Below are 27,943 nucleotides of genomic sequence, written 5' to 3'. Positions count from 1 at the left end.
TGACGATACTTTCGTGATCGAGTTATTGATGGTATTGTCTCTGTTGTTTCTCGAATAGGTCCACCGGGCGAGAGGGGGCTACAGGGATATGACGGTAAGAGGGATAAAGAAATGAAATGTGTTTTACCAGTATTCGACACGGACGTGTCAGATAAATGTCTCATCAGAACCTAACTCAACAACAAACACGAATCGATACAGAATGGGCATGTGAATATAAGATATTGAACATTATTTTTGTACAAAACTTCAGACGAGGGCCAATGATAACATACAACATTAAACCTCCGACAGTCTCACACTGCCACACTGAAAGGAAAAGAACAGTCGACATCTTGGAGTTGGTGCAGTTTAAGAATCAACAAAAACAACACGAACTGCTTTACAATAGTAAAACGATTTCTCATCCAATGTCTGTATTTTGCAGGTTTACCTGGTCCAGATGGTCTGCCAGGTGAGAATGTCTAGTTAGGTTGCATAAAAGTAATTAAATGTTTCTTGGACACATTTTTCTTCAAAAGTGACGAGGGACCTTTTTATTTGTTTTTTGTTTTTTATTATTTTTGATGGTAAAAAAGTGACGAGGGAGGAACACATTCATATTTTTTCTCTCCCAGAAATACAGCCTGGGAAGTTCTTACAGACACTCATTCTTATAGTGGACAAATTGATGATTGGGACGGGGCAAAGTCAACATTATTTTTTTCATAAGGCAATAGGACGTTGTCACGCACAAGTAAAAGTGACGCGCCGGTGACTTTCCTGTGTTGTCTGTTGTTTCATTCCTTTGATGTTGGCGTCAAGTTGTGGGGGAAATAAGAATCAAAACCCGTGTTTATTGTTGAGATCGGTCAGATAAATATTTGACCACGTTAGACTCTCGTCTTCACATTACTATCTGCATGTTAATAATGCGTGAATTTAAGTCCGCTTTTTCCATTAGCGTATGAGAGACGTCCACACTCAGAAGCTTCACCTAAGGAACCCATTAGGAATGATTCGAAACGAAGAATCAGCTCCATCGGTTCCCCTAACATGGAAAGCATGTGCTCACTGCTGGAAAATGTGAGGAGATCCCTTTACGGGGACCGACATTACATGATCACAAAAGGGAATTCCTGATGACTCGAGATATTTCCATACCGAAACATAAGTCTCATTAACCTATTTAGACAATGACCTACTTTTCAGACGATCCGAATTTTCTCGTGTGAAAGTGTAAATTGACATCACAAATAACTCTGGTTAAACTGAATTCCAGTTCCTTGTTTCATAAGAAAATGGTATTTACAAATGAATTTTAATTTTAAACTTTAATTGCACCGTCATTCTCTACTTTATGTCGAGATTGAGGCAGCATACCTTAACTATGGAATCACAGATTGCCCCTGTCTGATGAGGTCGTAAAACGATTTACAATGCATTTGGCTCACTGGTTAAACCTGTTATGTGTTGTTTTGCGCTTATTGAGCGTAGTTCTGTAGCGCAGAATTAGGTTGATGTAATATCAGTTCCGTCAGAGACCGCTAAACTTTTCTAGCGGCAGAGCCTCGTTTTGATATTTCCTCCATTTCCAGGTTTCCGTTTATCAGAGCTCGCTGTACGACATAGCACGCCGTACGACGTATTTACTAGGATTAGAAGAAGCTTAGTGTTGCCATATACAACTGCGTAGACTTATCAGATCACACTGATTAATATTTATGCATCCAGTTAAATGACATAGTCTAAAAATACTGGAGTGGTTATCGCATTAAGCTGCGCAATAGGACAGACCCAAGTAAACAGGAAACGAGACTGTTCTGTAATCAATGTTTTGACATGATTGACAGTTACCAGATGTTCTTCAGATTTCGAAATCAATATATAATGTATATCATTTTTCTGTCGTTTTGTTTGAAACGGAAGATCTGTTATTGTCACTGGGCGCAAGTACTATATGTACAATCTCGGTCATCAAACAGACATCCAACTACTTGTTTTTTATCATGACTTTTGATTGAGAGCTTTGTTAAAGTAGCTATCCGGCGTCGCCACTTTCAAACGAGTGAGTTTCGAGCAGTCTGTTTTCTGAATGTAAGCCATCGACTACGTGTCATTTCATCTGTCGGCCAATGTTGGCGACATGTTGCTCTAGTCCATGTCTTCAGATGTCTCCAGTTCTCTACAGATCTGTGGAGCACCAAGGTTGTTTTGAAGAACGAATAAACTCACTTTTTTGTACTCTTTTTACCACTGCATATGAAAGACTTCTGCTTAGTCATAAACGGAACACCATTTTTTTTTAAAAAAAAACAAACTCCTTTGTTTAATTAATACCAAGCGCTTAAAAGTTGCTAAAAAGCCGTCAGCTTCTCTCTCGCCCGCAAACGAAACCACAGACACGTTACGTAACCCTGTTGCCAGAGCCCTGCAGTGACGCCATAGAAGGAACGATTGTCAGTTAGGTGTATAGAAAATGTGTAGGAAGCTCGTCATTTTGCTGATTTCTCGACGTCACCAAAGACATGCCGAATTATTGTGTTGCCGTCAGTTGCTCCTTGGGGTCGGGTGATGGTGTCACTATGCACAGATTTCCACCAAACCCCGTAGTTTGTTCTTAAATTGGTTGTTTGTGTGTGCGGAACGAGCGTTGTGGAAGCCTGTGGTATATACTAAATCAGATGGTTCGCCCCCTACCACACTTCCAGGATAGAAAATGGCGTTCAAGTTTCATCGAGTTAATCAAGACTGCTTACTACACATTGCTTACCAAAGGCATTTTGAGTATACGATTCCTCGAAAGCGAGCTTGTGGTCGAAGTGACAATATTATCGTAAGTAATGTTATATCGACCCCCGCCTCCCTTCCAAGAGTGAAATTGTTATGTTATAAGCAATGCCATGCAACATCCTATTGTCCATCAATAAAATACACATTTTACTAAGAGTAGAAAGTAATTTTGATTTTGTAAGTCAGTGAAAACAAACTTAAATAGCATTCATCCTCAGACAGGGCGCCGCCATTTTTGAAAATCACGGACTAAAGTCCATTTGAATAAATGAGATTATGGTTTGTTTTCATCAAGTTAGAAAATCAAAACTACTTTTTACTGGTAGTTGAATATGTATTTGAATCATCACCTAAACGAATTTGCATGACACAACCTGTAACATAACACAACCGAGGTCGGGGTCGAAGTGAAAATACTGCGCGATAAATTTCTTCACTTGCTAAAATTACTTGGTTTGTAAACGTTCACTCACCAGTATGTAGACACTTGTCAATATACGTCTTTATACTTGGTTTGAGAATCCTAATTCGTATATAATCAAACTTGTATGCATTTTGAAACTTAATAAAAAGAAGCGATATGTGAATGTATAACAGGAATGTAATATGTAAACATTTCATAGTTTGCCTATAATATGAATCATAATTCGCACGCACGCCCTAGTGAATGTCGTCTGCATCATTACACTTCACGACGAAAACAATGATTCTGGTGAAAGCTACGACAACGTATTAAAAACAAAAATGCAAATATTAAAATTAAAACAAATTAAAGTTCTAGGAGCAATGTCAGTCTATTACCTTGTTCGATGAATGTATCCATCAATATCCACAAAAACGGGTGGTATATAATTCATCTGCAGATTTCCCAAGTGATGTGTCCTAATATACGAAAACGAAAACGTTATGTATCGTGTCAGGTTTTTCACATTTCTGGATAGTCTCGTTGATTACCCAAGATAGCACACCTGGCAACTAATTGCATAATGTGCGTCATTCTTTTAAAAAAGTAATGTAGTTAGCCAATAATGAGCAATCAAACAATGTACTGGCGGTTAATTCTTTGAAAGGAGTGTGTTGTTTTTACATAGACACAGATACGACAGAGTGTATTCAGTATAGATTAGTAAATTTCCATACATAAAGACTACCTTTCGACAAATCCCCATTTAAATCCGCATAAAAGTAATTACTCAATCAGCGTGTTATCGGTTAATCCGTTGATCGATCCAGACAAAAGAAATGCCAAATGGGGGCCTTTGTCGGGTAATCTAAGTGACGTTACCACTAATCATACCTGTTATAAATTCATTAACTGAGCATCAAGTGAATAATGACAAATAACGTGTAGGTTTATACCACCTAACACGGATTATAACCTAGCGACACCAAGTGATTTTGACCGAATCGTCTATGAAAACAAGGGTTGGAACTCGGAAAAAGCGGGAGACAAAACAAAATGATAGTAGATTGTGAGAACATATAGCTTTCATTTTTTACAACAGCAGTCGCGCTTTCAGGTTTGTACAAACCTGTAAACGATATAGTTTAACCCCTGAAATGTAGATGAGCTCCACATAGACCGTCATATCTATACCTACTATTACGTCATGGAGACGCGCCGCTCTGATTGGTTGAAAGTTCGTTTGCTGTTGAGAATTGTGCACTGTTGACAAAAAGGGTTTTTTTACGGTAGTTAATGATCAAAGTGAGCAGTTTTAGTGACGGGATTTCATTTATAACGATGTCTATGAGTGGTTTATGCATTTGCACTCCCTAGAGTATATGTGATCTTTAATAAGACTTCCAGTCTTTGCAACTACTATCGAGTATTAGTACTGAGTATTAGTACTGAGTTTTAGCACTGAGTTTTAGTACTGAGTATTATTATAGAATATTCGTAGAATATCAATCGGTCGGGTGAGTGAGATCTTCCTGTGGTAGGCAGGTATGAAACAATCCAACATTTATCCACAATTTACTGATGTTTCAGGACTAAAGGGACAGAAAGGCGAACCAGGTATGCTCGACGTCCTTCTCACATGTCTAGTTTAACTGCACTCTCAGCAATATCACAGTTGTCTGTATATAATCGCGTCTGGAGCTGACAAACCATTCATGTTGCTAGTACTGATCTATAATTATGTAACCAGACAGTCTGGCCAGCCGATCTACTGAATCTGTGTATTCGGGCTTTGGGTCTCATAGAACATTTAGAAAACCTTCCTGGTGTCTTTAAAAATTCCGGCTCGTTCTACGAATTCCTGTCTCAAGTCTTTGGAATGACTCTAAACTCTAAATAGGATGTTTCTCAGACAAAAGGTACACACAATATTCGGCACATAAAATGAAATGTAAGTCTTATTATGGCCGTGGCGGCTTGAGTACTCCCAAATGTGACTGGACGGACCTCCATCTTTGTGTTCGTGTTCCAGGAGCTGAAGGCCTACAAGGGCCAAGAGGCTACGACGGATATCAAGGTACCACAGAACTTTCAAATCAACACCAACCCCTATGTCATATTTTGTAATCCGAGTCTAATATGTGACAACAGTAATGGTATGGGATAATACGGGACACCAAAATTGGGTAGCTTAGTGGTTAAAGTGTTCGCTCGCCACTCCGAACACCCTGAATATCACAGTGTGTGAAGAGCGTTTCTGGTGTCCACATAATACTGCTGGAATGTTGCTAAAACTAAGTATACTCAATCACTCTGTTCTAGGTCCACCCGGGGTGTCCGTGAAAGGGGAACCAGGTACAGCATGCATCCACTCACTCACAGACCAAGAAGTTATGGTTTTATCGAAAATAATTACACTTAAAATTATCACACTTTATATGAGTCGACATCTGCGTCAAGTATTCCTGGTAGTGTACGTAATGGTTAGCTCGACCCGTGTCCGTTGTCTCGCTCTTGTTGTCTTTACGTAAGAACTCGTAAAGCAACTCCAGGTTTTGTCCATTCTTAATGTACTATGTCAATACTATGTATTTATCAACATACTTGAGTGTTACGTGGTACACGTCATATAATGAAGCATTACTTAGTTGTTTACGAGTATGTGTTGTTCGTGTGTTGTTTTTACCGATCTCACTTCTTCGTTTTCTTAAGGTCCGCCAGGCCCTCAAGGATTTGCAGGTAAAACACACATCGATTTTTTACTCAATGAGACCCTAAAAATTCATGCGTTATATGGTAGATCACGTAAAGCAATTGTCTTTCCTGGGGATTAGAGTAATACTTGTTACGCGTTTATCGCCTTTCGTATATCTGTCCTCGTTAGATTCCATGTTGATTCAAAGACAAGGATTCAAAGATTCAAATTGTATTTAGAATTTCCTGTCTTGAAGCTTCCACGTAGTTGCACGTGCAACAGGGGAAGAGGTATGCCAGTGTAAAAGACCAAAGTGACCACCATGAGCCAGGGTGATACAGATGTTTGTAGGGATATGTGCCGACAATGCGGGGACTGCCAAATAAGTTGAGATCAGTGTCCCTTTCAGATCACTTTTCTATTTCACTTTACAAGCGGTTGTATATATTAGAAACAACGGTTTTAACGCTCTTGTATTAACAGGTATTAACGATCTAACTTCACTGTCGCCTTGTTTTCATTCCAGGACCCCCTGGACCCATCGGACTTCCGGGTATGTGTTTGTAGGATTATTCTCGATATCGCTGTGTCACTATTATCTAGGCCATACAGTCCAGTGACCAAAAGCATGAACATCTATATGACTGGGAAACGCTGACATGTGGTCAACCGAGTCAGCGAGTCGAACCACCTGATCCCCTTAGATCCCCTTCACGAATCGTTACGCAAAGCAAGTACCCCTAAAGCAAGTCTTCGAATATGCATGTGTGTGTGCTTGTGTATGTGGTGTGTGCGCGCGTGTGTGATGTAATGCTGTTTTGAGGAGCTGTCCAGTGGTAGCCGAGTGTTTTAAGGGCGTGCCAGCTAATTACATCAGTTACATTAGTTACATCAGTCACATCAGTCACATCAGACACATCAGTCACATCAGTTACATCAGACACATCAGTCACATCAGTTACATCAGACACATCAGTCACATCAGTTACATCAGATACATCAGTCACATCAGTTACATCAGTTACATCAGTCACATCAGTCACATCAGTCACATCAGTTACATCAGTTACATCAGTTACATCAGTCACATCAGTTACATCAGTTACATCAGTCACATCAGTCACATCAGACACATCAGTCACATCAGTCACATCAGTTACATCAGTCACATCAGTCACATCAGTCACATCAGATACATCAGTCACATCAGTCACATCAGTTACATCAGTCACATCAGTCACATCAGTTACATCAGTTACATCAGTCACATCAGTCACATCAGATACATCAGACACATCAGTTACATCAGACACATCAGACACATCAGTCACATCAGACACATCAGTCACATCAGTTACATCAGTCACATCAGTCACATCAGACACATCAGTCACATCAGTCACATCAGACACATCAGACACATCAGTTACATCAGACACATCAGTTACATCAGACACATCAGTCACATCAGTTACATCAGATACATCAGTCACATCAGTTACATCAGTTACATCAGACACATCAGTTACATCAGTCACATCAGGCACATCAGTTACATCAGACACATCAGATACATCAGACACATCAGACACATCAGACACATCAGACACATCAGTTACATCAGTCACATCAGTCACATCAGTTACATCAGTTACATCAGTTACATCAGTCACATCAGTTACATCAGATACATCAGTCACATCAGTCACATCAGACACATCAGTCACATCAGTTACATCAGTTACATCAGTTACATCAGACACATCAGTCACATCAGTTACATCAGTTACATCAGACACATCAGTCACATCAGTCACATCAGTTAAATCAGACACATCAGTCACATCAGATACATCAGGCACATCAGTCACATCAGTTACATCAGTCACATCAGTCACATCAGATACATGAGTTACATCAGTCACATCAGTCACATCAGACACATCAGTTACATCTGTCACATCAGTTACATCAGATACTTCAGTCACATCAGTTACATCATTCACATCAGTTACAACAGTCACATCAGTTACAACAGTCACGTCAGTTACATCAGATACATCAGACACATCAATTACATCAGATACATCAGACATGGCAGTTACATCAGACACATCAGTCACATCAGTTACAACAGTCACATCAGTTACAACAGTCACATCAGACGCATCAGTTACATCAGATACATCAGTCACATCAGTCACATCAGACGCATCAGCTACAACAGTCACATGAGACGCATCAGTTACATCAGTTACATCAGATATATCAGACACATCAGTTACATTAGCTACATTAGTTAAATTAGTTACATCAGTTACTTCAGATACATCAGACACATCAGTTACATCAGATACATCAGGCACATCAGTTACATCAGTTACATCAGTCACATCAGTTACATCAGTTACATCAGTCACATCAGTCACATCAGTCACATCAGTCACATCAGATACATCAGACACATCAGGCACATCAGTCCCATCAGTTACATCAGACACATCAGTTACATCAGTCACATCAGTTACATCGTCACATCAGTCACATCGTCACATCAGTCACATCAGTTACATCAGTCACATGAGATACATCAGACACATCAGTTACAATAGCCACATCAGATACATCAGTCACGTCAGTTACATCAGACACATCAGTTACATCAGTCACATCAGTTACATTAGTTACATTAGTTAAAATAGTTACATCAGTTACATTAGTTACATCAGATACATCAGACACATCAGTCACATCAGTTACATCAGTCACACCAGTCACATCAGTCACATCAGTTACATCAGTGACATCAGTTACAACAATCACATCAGTTACAACAGTCACATCAGTTACATCAGATACATCAGACACATCAGTGACATCAGTTACATCAGTGACATCAGATACATCAGTCACATCAGTCACATCAGTCACATCAGTTACATTCGACACATCAGTTACATCAGATACATCAGACACATCAGTTACATCAGATACATGAGTCACATCAGTTACAACAGTCACATCAGTCACATCAACTACATCAGTTACATCAGTCACATCAGTTACATCAGACACATCAGTCACATCAGTTACATCAGTTACTTCAGACACATCAGTCACTTCAGTCACATCAGTCACATCAGTTACATCAGACACATCATTCACATCAGTTACATCAGTCACATCAGTCACATCAGTCACATCAGACGCATCAGTTACATCAGACACATCAGTCACATCAGGCACATCAGGCACATCTGTCACATCAGTTACATCAGTTACATCAGACACCTCATTCACATCAGTTACATCAGTTACATCAGTTACATCAGTTACATCAGGCACATCAGGCACATCAGACACATGAGTTACATCAGTCACATCAGTCACATCAGTCACATCAGACACATCAGTTACATCTGTCACATCAGTACATCAGATACATCAGGCACATCAGGGACATGAGTTACATCAGTCACATCAGTCACATCAGTCACATCAGACACATCAGTTACATCTGTCACATCAGATACATCAGATACATCAGGCACATCAGGCACATCAGTCACATCAGGCACATCAGATACATCAGGCACATGAGACACATGAGTTACATGAGTCACATCAGTCACATCAGTCACATCAGACACATCAATTACATCAGATACATCAGTCACGTCAGTTACATCAGACACATCAGTTACAACAGTCACATCAGTTACATTAGTTACATTAGTTAAGTTAGTTACATCAGTTACATTAGTTACATCAGATACATCAGACACATCAGTCACATCAGTTACATCAGTCACACCAGTCACATCAGACACATCAGTTACATCTGTCACATCAGTCACATCAGTCACATCAGCTACATCCGACACATCAGTTACATCAGATACATCAGACACATCAATTACATCAGATACATCCGACACATCAGTTACATCAGATACATCAGTCACATCAGTTACATCAGTCTCATCAGTCACATCAGACGCATCAGTTACATCAGGCACATCAGGCACATCAGGCACATCAGGCACATCAGTCACATCAGTCACATCAGTCACATCAGCTACATCTGTCACATCAGATACATCAGATACATCAGGCACATCAGGCACATCAGTCACATCAGGCACATCAGATACATCAGGCACATCAGACACATGAGTTACATCAGTCACATCAGTCACATCAGTCACATCAGACGCATCAGTTACATCAGACACATCAGTTACATCAGATACATCAGACACATCAATTACATCAGATACATCAGACACATCAGTTACATCAGATACATCGGTCACATCAGTTACATCAGACACATCAGTCACATCAGTTACAACAGTCACATCAGTCACATCAGTTACATCAGTCACATCAGTTACATCAGTCACATCAGTTACATCAGTCACATCAGTTACATCAGATACATCAGACACATCAATTAAATCAGATACATCAGACACATCAGTTACATCAGATACATCAGTCACATCAGTTACATCAGATACATCAGTCACATCAGTTACAACAGTCACATCAGTCACATCAGTCACATCAGTTACATCAGACACATCAGTCACATCAGTTACATCAGTTACATCAGACACATCAGTCACATCAGTTACATCAGTCACATCAGATACATCAGGCACATCAGGCACATCAGTCACATCAGTTACATCAGTCACATAAGTCACATCAGACACATGAGTTACATCAGTCACATCATTCACATCAGTTACATCAGACACATCAGTCACATCAGTTACATCAGTCACATCAGTCACATCAGTCACATCAGACGCAACAGTTACATCAGACACATCAGTCACATCAGGCACATCAGGCACATCAGTCACATCAGTCACATCAGTCACATCAGTTACATCAGACATATCAGTTACATCAGTTACATCAGGCACATCAGGCACATCAGTCACAGCAGTCACAGCAGTCACATCAGACACATCAGTTACATCTGTCACATCAGATACATCAGATACATCAGGCACATCAGGCATATCAGGCACATCAGGCACATCAGATACATCAGGCACATCAGACACATGAGTTACATCAGTCACATCAGTCACATCAGTCACATCAGACACATCAGTTACATTAGTCACATCAGTTACATCAGATACATCGGACACATCAATTACATCAGATACATCAGACACGTCAGTTACATCAGATACATCAGTCACATCAGTTACAACAGTCACATCAGACGCATGAGTTACATCAGATACATCAGACACGTCAGTTACATCAGATACATCAGTCACATCAGTCACATCAGACGCATCAGTTACAACAGTCACATCAGACGCATCAGTTACATCAGATACATCAGTTACATCAGTCACATCAGTTACAACAGTCACATCAGTTACATCAGTCACATCAGACGCATCAGTTACATCAGATACATCAGTCACATCAGTCACATCAGTCACATCAGACACATCAGTTACATCAGATACATCACTATGCACCTTCCTTGTATGGATAAGACGTTCATGAACTTTGTTCAAGTCCACTATTTTCCTGTTTTCATTACACCCCTGTATTTCAGGTAATCCTGGAGGTTTGGGACCCTCAGGTCTACAGGGCGAAAAGGGACCGGCAGGTAGGTTAATTGTTTTAAGTAAGAAATGCAGTCGACCACCGTTGTGTGGAACTCTGATATCTCGACATCTTGGTTGTCTCGATGTAACATCTGTGTCCTGGCATAATCGTTCACAATTTATCAGTATTTATGTACACAGTTATACAATATTTTCTTTACTTCCCGAAGGAATGAGTTTTATAATTAGTACTGAGGACAACCTCAGTGTGTTGGTTCATTAGTTAAAGTTAAGACAGTACTTGACATGAACTTTGTGTTAAGAAATGTGATATAGTTTACGATTGTGTTCCAAACATATACAAAGTTTACGAATTACTACAGATCACTACAAAGGGCATTCATCCCAAAACTAGTCAAGTACAAGCTTACATATGATGTCCATATAATTGTTGGCATTCTTGTAACTAAGCTGTAAGTTGAGATGGGTTTCAAGAGTTTTCTCCCTTTTATACCGACCAACATATTTCCAGGTGCTTCTCCAATGTTCTCTACATGAGAGTGAGTGAGTGAGTTTTGGTTTTACACCGCTTTGAGCAACATTCACGGCGGAGGACACCAGAAAATGGGCCTCACACATTGTACCCATGTGGGGTATCGAACCCGGGTCTTCGGCGTGACGAGCGAACGCTTTAACCACCAGGCTACCCCACCGCCACTCTCTACATGAGACGAGGATTGTAGTCTACAGTATATATCAGAACATAGAGCACACTACTGACCCCAAATGAACGCCAGACACAAAAATGTATTACTCTTGGAACACTGAGTAGCACCGTCACAAAACAACCTCATGTGATAAAAAGCTAATTGTGCTTTTGGGTAGTGATTTGCAATGTCAGTCAGTGGTGATGGCACAGTGACACAGTCAGTTAAGTCGCTCTGTTCAACGACACAATTCCGATCTATTCCACTGCAACAACAAATTGTGTCACCTGTGTTTTAGTATGACAGTGACCTGTCAATAACTGACTTTAGGACAGACAATCAGAGATTGACGATGACCATTGATTTTGCTTTACGTGGCTTCGCGTAGCTTATTGCGGACATAGAATTGGTAAATGTGCGCCAGGCATAGGTTTGTGCGAACCAAACATAGAACATTAGCACAGAATGATGTGGACATAGCAAAGGTTCATTTTGGCCTAGCATAGGGTATTTCTTTCCTAGCATAGGAAAATGCAGAAATAGCATAGGATAATGGGGATCTAGCACAGTATAATGCGGAAATAGCATAGGATAATGGGGATCTAGCACAGGATAATGCGGAAATAGCATAGGATAATGGGGACCTAGCATAAGATAATGCAGAAATAGCATAGGATAATGGAGACCTAGCATAGGATAATGCAGAAATAGCATAGGATAATGGAGACCTAGCATAGGATAATGCAGAAATAGCATAGGATATTGGGGACCTAGCATAGGATAATGGAGAAATAGCATAGGATAATGGGGACCTAGCATAGGATAATGGAGAAATAGCATAGGATAATGGGGACCTAGCATAGGATAATGCAGAAATAGCATAGGATAATGGGGACGTAGCATAGGATAATGCAGAAATTGCATAGGATAATGGGGACCTAGCATAGGATAATGGGGACCTAGCATAGGATAATGCAGAAATAACATAGGATAATGGGGACCTAGCATAGGATAATGCGGAAATAGCATAGGATTATGGAGACCTAGCATAGGATAATGGGGACCTAGCATAGGATAATGCGGAAATAGCATAGGATAATGGGGACCTAGCATAGGATAATGGGGACCTAGCATAGGATTATGCAGAAATAGCATAGGATAATGGGGACCTAGCATAGGATAATGCAGAAATAGCGTAGGATAAATCGGAAATGGAATAGGACCTAACGTAGATACATCCGGACATTGCATAGGTTAATGTGAGCCTAGCAAAGGTTAATGTCGGACCTAGTGTAGGGTAATGTGGATCTAGTAAAGGATAATATTGACCTAGCATTGGATAATGTAGATCTAGTAAAGGATAATAAGGATCTAGAATAGGGTAGTGTGCACCTAAGATAGGTTAGTGTGGATCCATCGCATGATAATGTGGATCTAGCATAGGATAATGTAGATCTAGCATAGGATAATGTGCATCTAGTAAAGGATAATGTGGACCTAGAATATGGTAGTGCGCACCTTGGCTAGGTTAGTGTGGATCTATCATAGGATGCAGCATGGGAGGTCTTAGCATAGAATTACATCTTGTATCTGGACCTAGACTAGGATAATGTGGGTCAGGTGCAGGTGCCCTGCTTGTATATGAGCTGTCATTTCTCTGACTGACTACCTGTTGTTCCAGGCGTAGAGGGTCCACAAGGACCAAGAGGATGGCGAGGGTTTGCTGGTGAGTATTATCTTTCCACTTACTGTCATAACGTGTAAACGAACAGACACGTGCTTGACAAGTGTTGGTGACGTAAAGCCACTTATACATCTTTAATCTCGAGCGAAAGGCATGTTCGTCATGACATTAAATGGAAGAGGTGTTTTTTTTTTGGTGTGGGCGGAGCTATTTCTTACTGGACGGGCTGAGATTGGGAGAGTCCATTAACAGAGATTATTTTTATTATATTTTATAGGAATGAATGCAGTGAGATACCCATTAAAAGAGTTTGTGCCAATATTTCTATAACAAATACAAAATTAATGTGGTAGAAAAAAAATACCCGCATGGAACTAACCACAGGGTACAACATAGGTTCACAGGAACCTACACTTTTCTGCAGTAATCGTTGTAATTCAACATCAAGAGTCGGTGTAAGGTGTTAGCATTTAAATATGTTGCGATTGCCACACATCTAGTGTTTCATACTGCAGCACGGCTGGATTTACTAAAGCATTTAAGGATTCTACGATATCAATAGTCATTTTACTGTGTGAGTTGGCGCGATATGGAAAGAGTACAAGAATTTGCAATACACTGTCAACCTAAATTAAAACGACTACACACGAATGAATGACTCTCATATCCTTGTAATGACTAATTTCATCAGAGGCCCATTTTCCAGGGTCTGGACCACTGGATAAACGGCACGGAGCCAGAACACCGATTGTCTCCTCTTGGCGGAAGTACACTAGTCACGTGTATCGACCAGCGCCACAGCTACCGCCACGCCCACAACCACCGCCACCGCCACCGCCCACAACAACAACTACTACTACTCCAAAGCCAACAACTACTGCAGCTAGATTAATTGATTCTCATGTAAGAATACGTGTAGTTTCTGAGCCTAAGAAAACAGAATCATCCATTTCAGGAAAACCTTATAGAAAACATGGTTCAGATCCGAGCTGGGGTGAAGGTCGTTCAGCGTCGGGAACACAGTATGGAACAGGAATAGATGTGCCTGTAGGCGCAGTCACATTCTATGGTTCCACCCCTCCCCCTTACCAGCAGGACATAACAAAGAGACCTTATGTAAAGAAGGAATTAAGTAATTACCCAAGTTCAGGAGCTCAGCATGAACAACGACCCAAGACTAGCTTTGATCAGGATATTACAAGACCAAACTACCCAACAAACAGTCATGATAATTCAGGGTCTTCCAGTCCAGGGACGCTTTTTAATTCAGCCAAAACAGACTCAAAGCCCATGTACCTGTCAAAAGGTCCAAATCAGTCTAACAACGCAGAACAGTCAAAATCAAGGAAATCTGTCCCATCAGGAACAGTGTCAGCAGTACCGGGTTCCGGTAACATCGGGACTGGCCCTGACAGAGGGGTGACAAGATTGCACGAAGATCCAAGGGTAATAGGGCCAAGAAAAAAGGTAGTCGCATCTCTGTCACCAGCAGAATTTTCAATTCTTGAGAAAGATGCTGCTAGATTTATTGGTGACAAGATTCCAGAAGGTACTTTCCCTCCAGGCATGTCTGTCGCCAGTGACTTACTGGTTCCAGAACAAACAACACCAAGACCAATTAGTTCATCCAGGTTAAATGTGCCTAAAACCGTCCCCTTGAAGCAGATAGTAGATCCGGCTCAGTATCTTGAAAAGTCAAAATCAAATCTTGGTCAAACAGACAGTTCTGTCTCCTTAAACAACAGACCTAATGTTGACCCTAATTATGCATCTGGGTATAAAAAGCCTGTTGAAGAGCCAAATGCCCAGATCAAACATGTGGTTGTTTCTCTGTCAGCCTCTACATCATCACGTTTGTCCAGTTCTCCATCACGTCTTAAACACAATGAGAAAGGAGAGATCATCCATCCCTCAGCATCCAAATCCAACACTCGCCAGGAGTCACCCGGTAACTATGTCAACAAGGAACCAAAGGCAAACCACGCATCTGCTCAAACCCGGCCTCAAGGCTATGATATAAACAAACAGACAACAACAGCAGAACCCTACATTAGAGACCGCTCTAACTCGTTTTCAAAACCTATTATTCGGTTTTCTGGTTTGAAGGCTGCAACATCAAGGACAGGATTCAGGTCCGGATCCGTAACTGTAAGAGCTCCACTTTCAAGACCTGGTTTCAAGAAAGCGCCCTTGTTCAGGGTAAGGCAGACCAACACATCTTCGTCAACGTACCGTCCTCGGTTTTTACGGAGAAGGGGCCAGAAAATCACAGAGAATGCTAGATCCAGCACCATGCCCATATCGTCGGCTGCACAATCACCTCCGCGGGTTCAGTCGCGTGTGCCAACACCCCAGACAGCAGCCACCTCTCCACAGAACCACTCACCCAATTACCGACCCAGAAGTCCTGGACATCGTACTGGGAATTCGCACCCAGTGCAAAAAACTAGATCAAGTGTACGAGAGTACAAAAAAGAACCAGTCCTCAAACTTGAACCTAGCGCTGGTAATCAGCAAGTTCAGAACACAGAACCAGCTTATCCGTCGAGGTTTCAGAACAGTCAACAACAAGCAAATGATAAACCTCCAGTTCGACCTTCAGTACCCCACCCTCCACGAAAAATAACCCTCACATTGAGGCGAGTAACTGGAGCGTATAGCGCAAAGCAAAATTCAAAGGTTACAAACAATAAGCCCTCGAATACGAAGGTTTCATTTGACAACCAACCTCTCCAAAAACCGCAAGATCCTCCACCACAAATTCGTTCCTATAATCCTCAGCCAAATCCCGAAATTTCAAACACCTACGGCACACAACAGAAGCAGAATTCTCCTCCGAATGGCCAACAGTCTCAGTCATCAAATAACCAACAACAGCCAGCTGGTTACCAGAGCAAATATTCACCATCTCCTTCTCAAATAGTGATGTCCAAATTATCTCAGAACTTAGGATATCAAACCAACAACAGTCCGACTCCATCAGGGCAATCTCAAAACCTCAACACACAAAGTCAGAATGTGCAGTCCCAAGTCGGTTTTCAACACGATAGTGTTGGCCAGGCCAAGAGCTGGAAATCTGGAACCAGACAGGACAGGGATCTAAAGATCCCAGCTTCAGGACTTACCTCTTATCAAAGCAGTTCAGGCACATCCTACCAGAGTCGTCCGAATCCGACCCAGAAACAAGAGCAACAAGTTGGATATCAACAACCTCAGCAAACGTTAGGGCAGGAACAACAGCAACAGCAACCTCAACAAGGTGGATATCAGAAATCACAGCAGAAGGTGGGATATCAACAACAGACTCAAACACAGCAGCAGCAACCTCAACTCGGGGGATATCATAGTAAACCACGGCAAGCACAACAGAACGTAGGATATCAACAACAGCAACAGCAACAGCAGACTCAACAGGGGGGTTATCAACAGAAATCACAGCAACCGCAACAGATCGTAGGATATCAGCCTCAACAACAGCAGCAGCAGCCTGCACAGGGAGGATATCCGCAGAAGCCACAACAACCACCACAGAATGTAGGTAATCAACCTCAGCCACAGAACCAGCAGAATAGTGGATATAAACAGCAACAGTCCTATCAGTCAAAGAGTCAGAAAGCGCCACAACAAAATCCCCTAATGGGAAGAAAGAACGGAATTGGGCAACCAGCATATATGCAGGCTGATAGTAAAAACACCAATAACGTCCCGAGCGGTCCAGCGAATAGACCAGGTGTGGCACCTGCTGGTCCTCAACAAGGAATAGATTCTCCTGGAAACAGTCAGGGCACAAGCTACGGTGGACTAGTTCAAACACAGACCAGCCAAAGTATACAAGGTAGCGCCATGCAACAAGCTGCCTTGAAATATAGGTATAACCTGCAGGGACAAAAGCAGGTCAATGGGCAGGTTCAGACTAGTGCTGCATCGCATGGTCAGAAGAGCCAGGGCCAGACGAATGCCGCATTGTATGGTCAGAACCTCCTGGGCCAGACGAATACTGCAGCAAATGGCCAATCTGTAAATAATCAACCAGTAATGCAGACCCAGAACACGGGAGCGAAACAATTATCAAGTTACGGTAATACTGGATCTCAAGGCCAGATTACCTCGGGTGGAATTCGGACCGGAAACACACACACTTCAGTACAGAGTCAGAATCAGATCAGTGGTGCACGGACGTATGCTGGACAGCAGACTCAACAGTCCATACAGTCATCAGCTGCTGGGTCGGGACAGAAGATGAGTCAGGGTCTTGCACAGTCTAGTATGGGCACCAATAGCCAGACAGGCGTGTCCAACTCTTACAACACCCAGGGGCGTGGTCAGGGGACTGGACATCTAGGGTCAACTGGTCATAATGGTCAAGGGCAGGCAGGAACTGTTAATCATGGACTGTCACAGACCAATACTGGCCTGGCAGGGAATACAATGTCAGCACAGATGAATCAAGGGACGCAGAACAGCATGGGTCAGAGTTATTCTCAAGGAGTTCAAAGTGGTGTTAATCAAGGAATGTCTGTTGTTGGTCAGACCATGCGAAATGACGTCAATCAAGGTATGCAAAATGGTGTCCACCGGGGCATGCAAAATGGCGTGAATCAAGGTGTGCAGAATGGCGTCAATCAAGGCATGCAAACTTTCGTCAATCAGGGCATGCAAAATGGCCCCAATCAAGCCATGCAAAATGTTGTTGGGCAGAGCATACAAAATAGCGTCAACCAGGGAATGCAAAATGGCGCCAGTCAAGGCATGCAAAATGGAAACACTCTAGGTATGCAAAACAGCGCCAATCATGGCATGCAAAATGGGGTCAGTCAAGGCATGCAAAATGGCGTGAGTCAAGGAATGCAAAATGTTGTTGGGCAGAGCATGCAAAATGGCGTCAACCAGGGAATGCACAGTGGCACCAGTCAAGTCATGCAAAATGGAAACACTCAAGGCATGCAAAATGGCGTCAGTCAGGGCATACAAAATGGAGTGAGTCAGGGAATGCAAAATGGACCCAATCAGGGCATACAAAATGGAGTCAGCCAAGGCATGCAAAATGGAGTGAGTCAAGGCATGCAAAATGGAGTCAGTCAAGGCATGCAAAATGGACCCAATCAGGGCATACAAAATGGAGTCAGCCAAGGCATGCAAAATGGAGTGAGTCAAGGCATGCAAAATGGAGTGAGTCAAGGCATGCAAAATGGACCCAATCAGGGCATACAAAATGGAGTCAGCCAAGGCATGCAAAATGGAGTCAGTCAAGGCATGCAAAATGGAGTCAGTCAAGGAATGCAAAATGTTGTTGGGCAGGGCATGCAAAATGGAGTGAGTCAAGGCATGCAAAATGGCGTCAGTCAAGGAATTCAGAATGGCATGGGTCAAGGATTACAAAATGGCGCCCAAAATGGGATCAATCAAGGGATATCAGGCGGAACCTTTCAAAACAATAATGCTGGCTCCCAGATGAACACTGGCCAAGCTGGTGGTCTAACTGCCGGGGGATCTATTCAGAGTGTCGGAACATCTAGTGTGCCTGGCCAGATGAACACAGGTAGCCAAGGCGGCATGGCTCAGAGTAGCATGGTTGTCAAACAGACAATGGTGGGGGGTAAAACCGCGATGGCGGGAGGAGGAGCAACAGGAGCTATGGCAACTGGACTTGGAGGAGCGATGACTGGTCCAGCCCGAGTCAGGGACCTGGTCCTACCCTACAGAAACAAAGGAACCGGAATGTTAGGGGCTGAACCAGTGTCCTTTGAGGTTGGTGTGGGCGGGAGGATGGTGATGGACCCCACAGATGCACTGAGGTACAAGGCTCAAGGTGGAGTGTTACCTATACACGGCATGCCTGGCACACAGGGGGCAAATGCTGGACAAGTCATTCATCTGGAAGGACAACCTACAGGGAACGTGTTCACCCACTCTGCTCCCGGGACGGCACACGGTGCCACTGCTGGCAACATTGGCAGGACCGGAACTGTCCTTCAGCAATCTGTCAACCTTCCGTCACCACCCGGAAATGGCGTCGTTGCTGGGCAACAGAATAATCAGCAGCAAATCGTCACTAACCAGCAATCAGGCAGCTTCAGAGGGAAACGGTCAGTCACTGAGGGACTATTTTCTAAATACAAAGTAAGACCACCAAGCGCCTGAAAAAACAGCCCTGAAGTAATAATGGGATATGTTTATCATCTATATGTCATATATATGTCTTGTAGACATATCGGAGTTATGTCTACATAAAAATTCTCTACGGCTGCCTGATGTTTACGATACAAGGGATAAACAGCACATTACATATAATGAACAAAGTCAGTGCGTTAAAGTGTGTAAAACAATTTGACAATTAAATCTTAAAATTCCAAACTGTATGTTTTATGACGTGCACTGTATATCATGCAGACCACAATAGTGTGCCAGATACAATATGACATTTCGTTTCAATTAAATGACTAAATTTTGGATATGAAATGCTGGTTACTGTTTTGTAAACTGATGTATCACATGTGTCTGACCACAATACGATACGTAATTATATTAACGAATTATTTACTGAAAACCTGCTGAAGGTGAAACAGTATTCACGAATATTTGACATAAAAAAAGAATATTTTCTTGTTTATGTGTTTCCCGAAAAACACTCAATAAAATCATTTTGTAATCCCTTTGTTGTTGTTGTTTGTGTTTTGGGACTTATTTTTTACATTTTGTCGACCCATATAAAAATATTGCAATTACCTGGGATGAAGTGACCGTGACTGGCAATCGTCCATCATTCAGACAGCACTCTAAGACTCACTCACGGACAGTTTCAGTTTCAGCATACATGTAATTCTAATCTGACGTATTACGTCATTGCATTTCTCTGACGAACAACTGCTTTTAGTACTATCTACTAAAACATCGACAAAATCTGAGGTGCAAATATGTGTATAACAATTTTTAACAAAATATTTGGGTAGATAAATCTCAGCCCCGTCCAAGATATACCATTTTTCAGAGTTATTTCGCAAACCCCTTGTCACTATTCAAAGTACAGAAGAATATTCGTATGTCATGACGTCAGAATATTTGCTATGACGTCACTTGGTTGTGACGTCACAATCGAACATCAGGAACATAGTCTTTATGGATGTCAACTTCTTTATAATGGGGAACACAACGTTTCGGAGCATATCCTTACTCCTTCGTCTGGAGAATGAAGGATGGCCAAAACGTAAGAGTTGTGTTCCTCGCCATAAAGAAGAGGCCATCCATGAAAACGCTCTTCCGTAAATTTATTAGTTCAAAAGCTGTTCAAAGACCACAACTGAATATGTTTGTATTTTGATGTACAATGTTGAAAGTGTGATATAAACCACCAGATTGGTCCAATCGCCGTGCATGCGAGTATCAAGCTGTGTTACTTGTGAACACGTAATGATTAAAGATGCGACTGGCACATATTCCTGTCACGCCGTGACACCTGCCGTCAGGCATCCTGTCCTAAAACTGTTGCTACTGACGCTGATCCTACGGGATACAAATGGGGTCATTATTTCATTTTAAGGTCTACCTGGGCCGCCTGGTAAAGATGGCCTCCCAGGTGAGTACTCCTTTTCAGCTTGTTCCTGAGGACAGACATTTTAAAACTTGGTTTACAAATCCAGTGACTCCCTTAAAATTGAAGTGTGAAAACGGAAAGCTACGTTTGTGGAGAATATATCCCGCTAACAAAATTCGGTAGAATGCTAAAATACGCCATTTATTCTCTCTATTAACGTAAACGAATTATAAAAAGAAGACTTCTGACGGATACTTAATGAAAAATTATCTTTAACACCTTTGTTCTGTGACTTTTGTTTTATCATGCCCTCCTTTCCAGAAACGTAGTATGCGGATATGTGAAAAATAAAAACCAATGACTAAGTTTCTCCGCTCATTTGACATTCTGGCCTCATTATATGGGCAAAGGATATGGAAACCAAACAAAGTTGTCTGACCTCATTAATCTTGTTATTGTAATGAAAATGATATGACGTGTGTTTCGTGCTTCCTTTAGTTCAACGGCATCAGCACTTTACTCAAAAGTGTGAGTCGGTAGTCTACAGTGTGGTAGTTGTAAATTGAATGCCCTTGCTATTACCTGATCCGATGATTTTCTGTGGTTGAGAAACCTTACAACAGAACTATGGCGCTGAAACAGCCTACTCCCCTGTATCTAAATGTCGGAACAGGTAGCCTAGTCGTCCAGGCTGGGCAACATCAAGGGAAGAGTTGTGTCCCCTTGGCACGTAGGTGAGGAGCCCGATTTACTCTGGGTATGTTTTTGTTTCTGAGCAACATGCCTGTGGTTTCGGGTTTCACCAAAGTATTAAACGATTGACACCTGCACCACATCGGTCTTCGGGGATGGCAACAGGTGAAAACGATTTCAGCTGAAACTCCGCTTGGGGCACAGGATCCGAAACATTATATCTAAGAAGATACAGTGAAATGCTGGAATTTGATTGCCGAAAAGGCAAAGTTGTTTGTACTTGACCCTGCTAAGAGGGACCTCACCCTCCTAAATATTTTCTCCCTGGATTAAAACGAATCCTCAAGATCCATTGATTTGCACTGAAATCCGCGACAAATATGCTATCCCTGCACTGTTCCCGGGACATTAGTAGCCGTCATGTAACTGAGACAATGTTCAAGCGGCGTCCAAACCAAGTCAGTTGTTTATTTTACTCACCCATTGTGGTTCAATAAGATCATGTCTCCACAGGTCCACCTGGCCCACCAGGAACACCGAGCCCCCCAAGACCAACTGGATCGCCAACTACATTCCGACAGGGCCACAATCATAACAGCATAGTGATGACCGGACAACCAGTACTCAGGCAGCCAATGAATTCAGCTCAAACACGCGTCAACCCTATCTACCGAACCATTCCTCCCGACCCCCCAGCTTCTCAGCAATATCCCCGACAGTTTGCTCCATCTCACTCCAGTACCCGGGCCCAGACGGTGTCCATCCGGCAGCCTCGCTACCCTCCAGGATCATTCCCTCAATCTGCCGCTGCAGGATCAGGATCTAGAACGTCAGTGTCTGTCCAGAGATCTCTGGGGCCCACATTTATCGCATCTGGTGGTTCGGGTGCTGCTAAAACTTCAGTTTCAGTAAACAGACCAAGCCCTGACGGCAGCTCAGTCAATACAGTGAAGATAAAGACTGGCATCTCCTCTCTTGATTCCTCCTCTACGGGAAAGGAAGGACAGGCTGGAACTTCAAGTGGAGACACTCCTGGAAACACCAAAACCAATCTTCCACAGGCGATTCTGAAAGCATTATCATCATCCTCTAGTTCATCTGCAACAGCAACGAAACCAGCATCGGCGACGGTGACCGTTAAACGAGTTCCAGCCTCCTCAGCAACTGCCCCATCTTTGAAAACCTCTGTTGTAATCTCTCGATCTTCCAAGACTAGTGCAGAATCTGCTTCTACCAGACCTTCCTTGACTATATCCCGGTCGGTGGTTAAGAGACCTGGTGAAAGTAATCCCAGGCCAGCTGCCACAATAACTATTTCCAGGCCCGCTCATGCTGAATCAATCTCTACCAAGTCTCGTTCCGTCCCCATCACAGTTTCCACTTCAACCCAGTCTGAACCCACTGCTAGACCTGCAATCAAGTTGACGCGTCCCAATCTATCATCCTCAGTTGCAAGCCCATCTCGAGTCTCAATCTCCTTCCCTTCCTCAGCTTCTGTGACAATAGCAAGACAGTCTCATTCTGGAACAAACCCCTCACCACCTAAACCCTCAATCTCAGTCTCTCGCCCTTCCTCCACAGCTTCTGTCACAATATCCAGACAATCTCATACAGCTGCAAACCCCTCCCCACCACGACCCTCAATCTCAGTCTCTCGCCCTGCTTCTTCATCCTCTGTCACAATATCCAGACCATTCAAGTCAGCCTCCGTTTCTTCCCCAGAACGAGCGTCAGTATCTGTCTCGCGCCCGGCCCCCTCTATCACAATCTCCCGACAATCGAAATCAGTCTCGACCCCCTCCCAAACAGGGTTCTCAGGGACCATATCCCGATCAGCCCAGTCAGCTTCAATATTTCCGCTGCAAAAATCATCAAACTCAGAGTCTCGTTCCGCTACACCCACCTCCGTCAAGATAGGTCGACCTTTCCAGTCCTCATCAGTGTCCTCCCCATCAAGACCTGCAGTCTCAGTCTCCCGCCCCGTACCTTCAGTTGCAGTCGCAGTCTCTCGCCCTGTACCCTCAGCTACAGTTTCAAGCTCCCCTGGAGCTTCTGTCTTCTTGAAGCGGTCTTCAGCTAATATCCAAAGCCCTTCTACGGGAGGATCTATCCTGGTCAGGCAGAGGCAGAGACAAGCAGCAACTGAAGCAACAGCGTCTCCTGTTGCTGGAAGCCAGGACAAAGTAGCGGCTCAGCGCCGTCGTCCCAGCTTCTTGTCCTACCGCCTGGCAGCGTCACGCCGCTCCTCGTCCCCTGGAACCAGCATTGGCAGCAGTGTCGTCCGTCGTCCTAATCCAACTCTCGGCGGTGCAGGGGCATCTTCATTACAGGCACGAACACGTGAGTAGGAAATGTTTCTGATCCTTCTCTGTGACACAATTCATCCCGAATTCCGGGTTCGATTCCCTACCATGTTGCACTGAATGAGTAAGTGTGTGAGTGAGTTTAACTTTACGCCACACTCAGCAATATTCCAGCTATATGGCGGCAGTCTGTAAATAATCGAATCTGGACCAGACAATCCAGTGACCGACAACATGAGCATCAAACTGTGGAATTGGGAACCGATGACAAGTGTCAACCAAGTCAGCGAGCCTGACCACTCTATCCCGTTAGTCGCCTCTTACGACAAACACAGTCGCCTGCACTGAATGAAATGGTGTAGACACTCATGCTGAAATATTGCAAAGGCGGCTCAAAACTCAATCACGCCTTCAGCAGTCACTAAAGTCTAAGATTGTCTTAAAATATATGGCAAAGAAAACAGAAAAGGAAAATACGAAAATGTCATCAAGACCATTAACCACTCTGTGTAAATCTCATGTATCATTGTATTACTTCCCCTGAATAAGCTTAAATGCTGGTACTTTCTGCACCTTACAAACACGAACACCACTGCCCATCCTGAAAGAGGCGGTGATGAGTTGTCTGTTGTCCGCGGGTCTAAGGTTAAAAAATGGCTTTGATGGATTAGTGGCATCATCGCAAAAACTGCCCAGGACGTCAGCACACAGCACCTTCAAAACTTGTATTTATATCTTTTCATTTTCAGCATTCATGCGTTACCATTCAAGCAAGAGGAATAACAATGCCTTAAGAAGCGGCACGTCATCCGTGCGGGTTATACGGCATGGTGGCCACGCCTCACGGCCAAGCAACCCCCCAGGACATGGAGAAGCGGGCGGAGCAGCAGGTGGAGCTGGGGGAGGGGCAGCAGGCGAAGGCGGAGACGGAGCTGTGTTACCGATCTCTGCTGAAGTGGAATCAGAGTGAACGACTGTGTTACGGACCACGTGACTAGATGAGTTGTCACGTGGCTCAGTGACAAGCACGCAGATGAATATCTCAAACAATAGCGCTATCATTTTCTGTCCGGGAAATAGTTAAGAGGACTGATTCACCTTGGGACTGTGGTGCAAGGTCTACGGCCTAGGTTCAGATAGGCCCAGACGCTGTACTTAATAGAACATAGGACATTACCTTCCTGTTTTTAGTGTTAGCAGATATGGCCAGTACATACTGAACTAGTATATGGTACATATTGACCTGTCACATCAAATTGTTACCTGAAGCAGTCAACTGTGTCAGCAGTAGTATAACCGAGCCGAATATCCCCCTGCCTATCCGTCTGTTTGTACGAACATTCAACGTGCATTGCTATATACAGTCTACCTATGAATAACTAGATTGGAGATCATAATTTCGAGCTAAGATTATTCAGTGATAGTTTACATATTAGGTTCATTTCAGTACTAGGAAAGAAAGTAATTGTTCTGTTTATGTTTGGTCTGTTATTTGTGGGCGGATATGTGTTTGATTTCTGACACTCTTATGACGTTCTTCATTCCTTGTAGTTGCTTTGTCGCCATTACCCTAGCTGACTAGCTTCAACCGACCCTATTTCACACGCTGTTGGCAGGAGAGGAAACATAATCTATTAGAGTTGAGGGATTTCAGAGCAAGCCGTAAATTTGCTTTCACATTACCGACATGCTCTATTTGTTGTGAGAATTTTTCTTAAGTATAGAGCAGCCTTTGGCAGGTTTTAAAAAGTTCTGGCAACCTGGCGTGGCACGTGATCTGGTTGGAATCGCATTCATTGTAAAATTGAACATGTAGACGTAGAACGAAATAAAGTTCAGAGTACAAGTTTTCTACTGTTGTGTCTACGATTTGATGCCTGTATGTTGTCTGTATCTTCCGATAAAATAGAGAGTGTTACTGAAACCTAACATCGTGGCCCGTCTGGAGAGTGAGTGAGTGTCGTTTTACGCCGCTTTATCCGAGTTTCCGGCAATATCACGAAAGAGGACTCCAGGAATAGGCTTCACGCACTGTACGTTTGCGGATATTCGAACCAGGGCTTTCGAACTGACGAGCGGACACTTTAACCACAGGGTACCACAGCGTCCCCTGTGGTATTGAGTTGCTGAAAGCGGCGTAAAAGCTCACCCACTCACTCCTGCGCGTTAGAGGTATCCACACACAGGCTGGTCAATACTCATAACCCGCGCTTGAAGATAATCCATCTCGGTTCACACATTTAATACCGCTGATTTTCACTTGCAGCCCATGGCCATGTCAACCGTCACGTTATCACAAATCCCTTCACGCGAACAGACAATACACATGAGTTATAATATGCAGTCTCCCTTGTGAGTGTTTTCGATTGTCGTACTTCTGTGACTCGATTCACTTTTGCTTGAAGGCGCCGCTATTCGCAGAGGTGTCTCCCTTCTGTCCCTGGGTAGATTTCCCTTGTGTCCCTGGGTAGATTAGATTATTGTCTTTTCCTATTATAGTCTATTGTCCACAAACTCCTCTATCAACTTGCCCTACCTTGACAGCAGCACACACTACAGCCACCCCATCCACACAAGTCAGACAGCTGAGTATTTAATATTCCGGTTCCATCACCCGCAACAAACAAACCATCTGCATATGTCATGAGATCAAGAATGCGTATTTAACATAAACACTTTCAAAAATATTTTTAAAGAACTTATCACTAAAACATTAGGTGACAGCGTTCCATGGATCCGTGCTTTGCTAGTGCGGGTGTTATCAACACGGCCGCTGAATTGTTCCGAAATATGACAAAAAGGTTGGTAGTGTATTAAGGTGGCTAGGGTCAGGAAGACAAGAACCCAGTCACCCATGGTGTCTGTTTCTTACACCTTGTTACGGCTGATGGCGAACTTCTCTAAGTTGCGCCAGTTTGACTTGGTTACAATAAACTACAAGGACAATGACATGCCATCATGATTTCTGGCAGCAAGTGCCCGCGTTCATGTGCTCTCGTTCAGGCAGAGATGTTAATAACATAGGATCATGACCGTAGTGTACATGCATTCCTCGATAAGCTGGTACTATGAGCCAGCCCAGCCCCAGGGTCAAGGAGGCATGTTTACAGCCGGAAAATTTGCTTTAGCTAAAGAGGTTAAAGCAGTTTACTCGACTCAAATTTGTGTGTGTGTGTGTGTGTGTGTGTGTGTCTGTGTCTGTGTGTATCTGTGTGTGTGTGTGTCTGTGTGTGTTTGTTTGTTTGTCCCTAACAGAGTATTTTATCCACACTTCACAAGTAAGCGTCATTTGATACCGAGGACCAATGACCGTCATGTTTAGTGTTGTCCAATCACAGCCTTTGAAAAGTCAAACACTGTACATTCGTTTAGACAGCAGACCAGTAGGTGAAGTGCATGCGAACAATTCAATATTTTAAAAAAAATAAAACAAACACAAAAAATAAATAGTGGAGATTCAGACAGCCTCTTTACAAGGCGAACCTGTGAAATGAGATAATTGTCACTGACAAAGCGGATTGATTCCACAGACATTCAGACATGGTATAGTCACCCTATCTCACCTCC

The 27,943-nt window shown here is 43.0% G+C and overlaps 2 protein-coding genes across 4 annotated transcripts in view; both read left to right on the top strand.

The window, feature by feature from the left end:
• The window catches only part of LOC137260362 (collagen alpha-1(I) chain-like), a 53,162-nt gene extending 26,940 nt beyond the window's left edge, over positions 1 to 26,222 (top strand). For 2 of the 3 annotated variants that reach the window (XM_067798034.1, XM_067798035.1), the window contains 12 exons: positions 59 to 94; positions 428 to 454; positions 4,766 to 4,792; positions 5,208 to 5,252; positions 5,498 to 5,530; positions 5,888 to 5,914; positions 6,397 to 6,423; positions 11,467 to 11,520; positions 13,847 to 13,891; positions 21,387 to 21,422; positions 22,587 to 24,413; positions 25,126 to 26,222. In XM_067798034.1, the coding sequence (XP_067654135.1) occupies positions 59 to 94; positions 428 to 454; positions 4,766 to 4,792; positions 5,208 to 5,252; positions 5,498 to 5,530; positions 5,888 to 5,914; positions 6,397 to 6,423; positions 11,467 to 11,520; positions 13,847 to 13,891; positions 21,387 to 21,422; positions 22,587 to 24,413; positions 25,126 to 25,346 (2,405 nt within the window). In that variant the 3' untranslated portion in view covers positions 25,347 to 26,222. Of the gene's footprint in view, positions 1 to 58; positions 95 to 427; positions 455 to 4,765; positions 4,793 to 5,207; positions 5,253 to 5,497; positions 5,531 to 5,887; positions 5,915 to 6,396; positions 6,424 to 11,466; positions 11,521 to 13,846; positions 13,892 to 14,555; positions 14,753 to 21,386; positions 21,423 to 22,586; positions 24,414 to 25,125 lie in introns of those variants that run through there. The other variant, XM_067798036.1, reaches the window with a different exon arrangement.
• On the top strand, positions 14,759 to 20,502 carry LOC137260359 (filaggrin-2-like; the record flags this gene model as incomplete). The annotated part of the gene is made up of 1 exon (XM_067798031.1): positions 14,759 to 20,502. A coding segment is annotated over one exon (5,232 nt), but the record flags the coding sequence as incomplete, so codon positions are not given.
• Positions 26,223 to 27,943: the final 1,721 nt, after the last annotated feature.

The sequence above is a fragment of the Haliotis asinina genome, chromosome 13 (genome assembly GCF_037392515.1).
Source record: "Haliotis asinina isolate JCU_RB_2024 chromosome 13, JCU_Hal_asi_v2, whole genome shotgun sequence".
In the NCBI taxonomy this organism is placed as follows: domain Eukaryota; kingdom Metazoa; phylum Mollusca; class Gastropoda; order Lepetellida; family Haliotidae; genus Haliotis; species Haliotis asinina.
The sequence above is the reverse complement of the archived record's forward strand: the minus strand, read 5'-3'. Positions and strand labels throughout refer to the sequence as shown.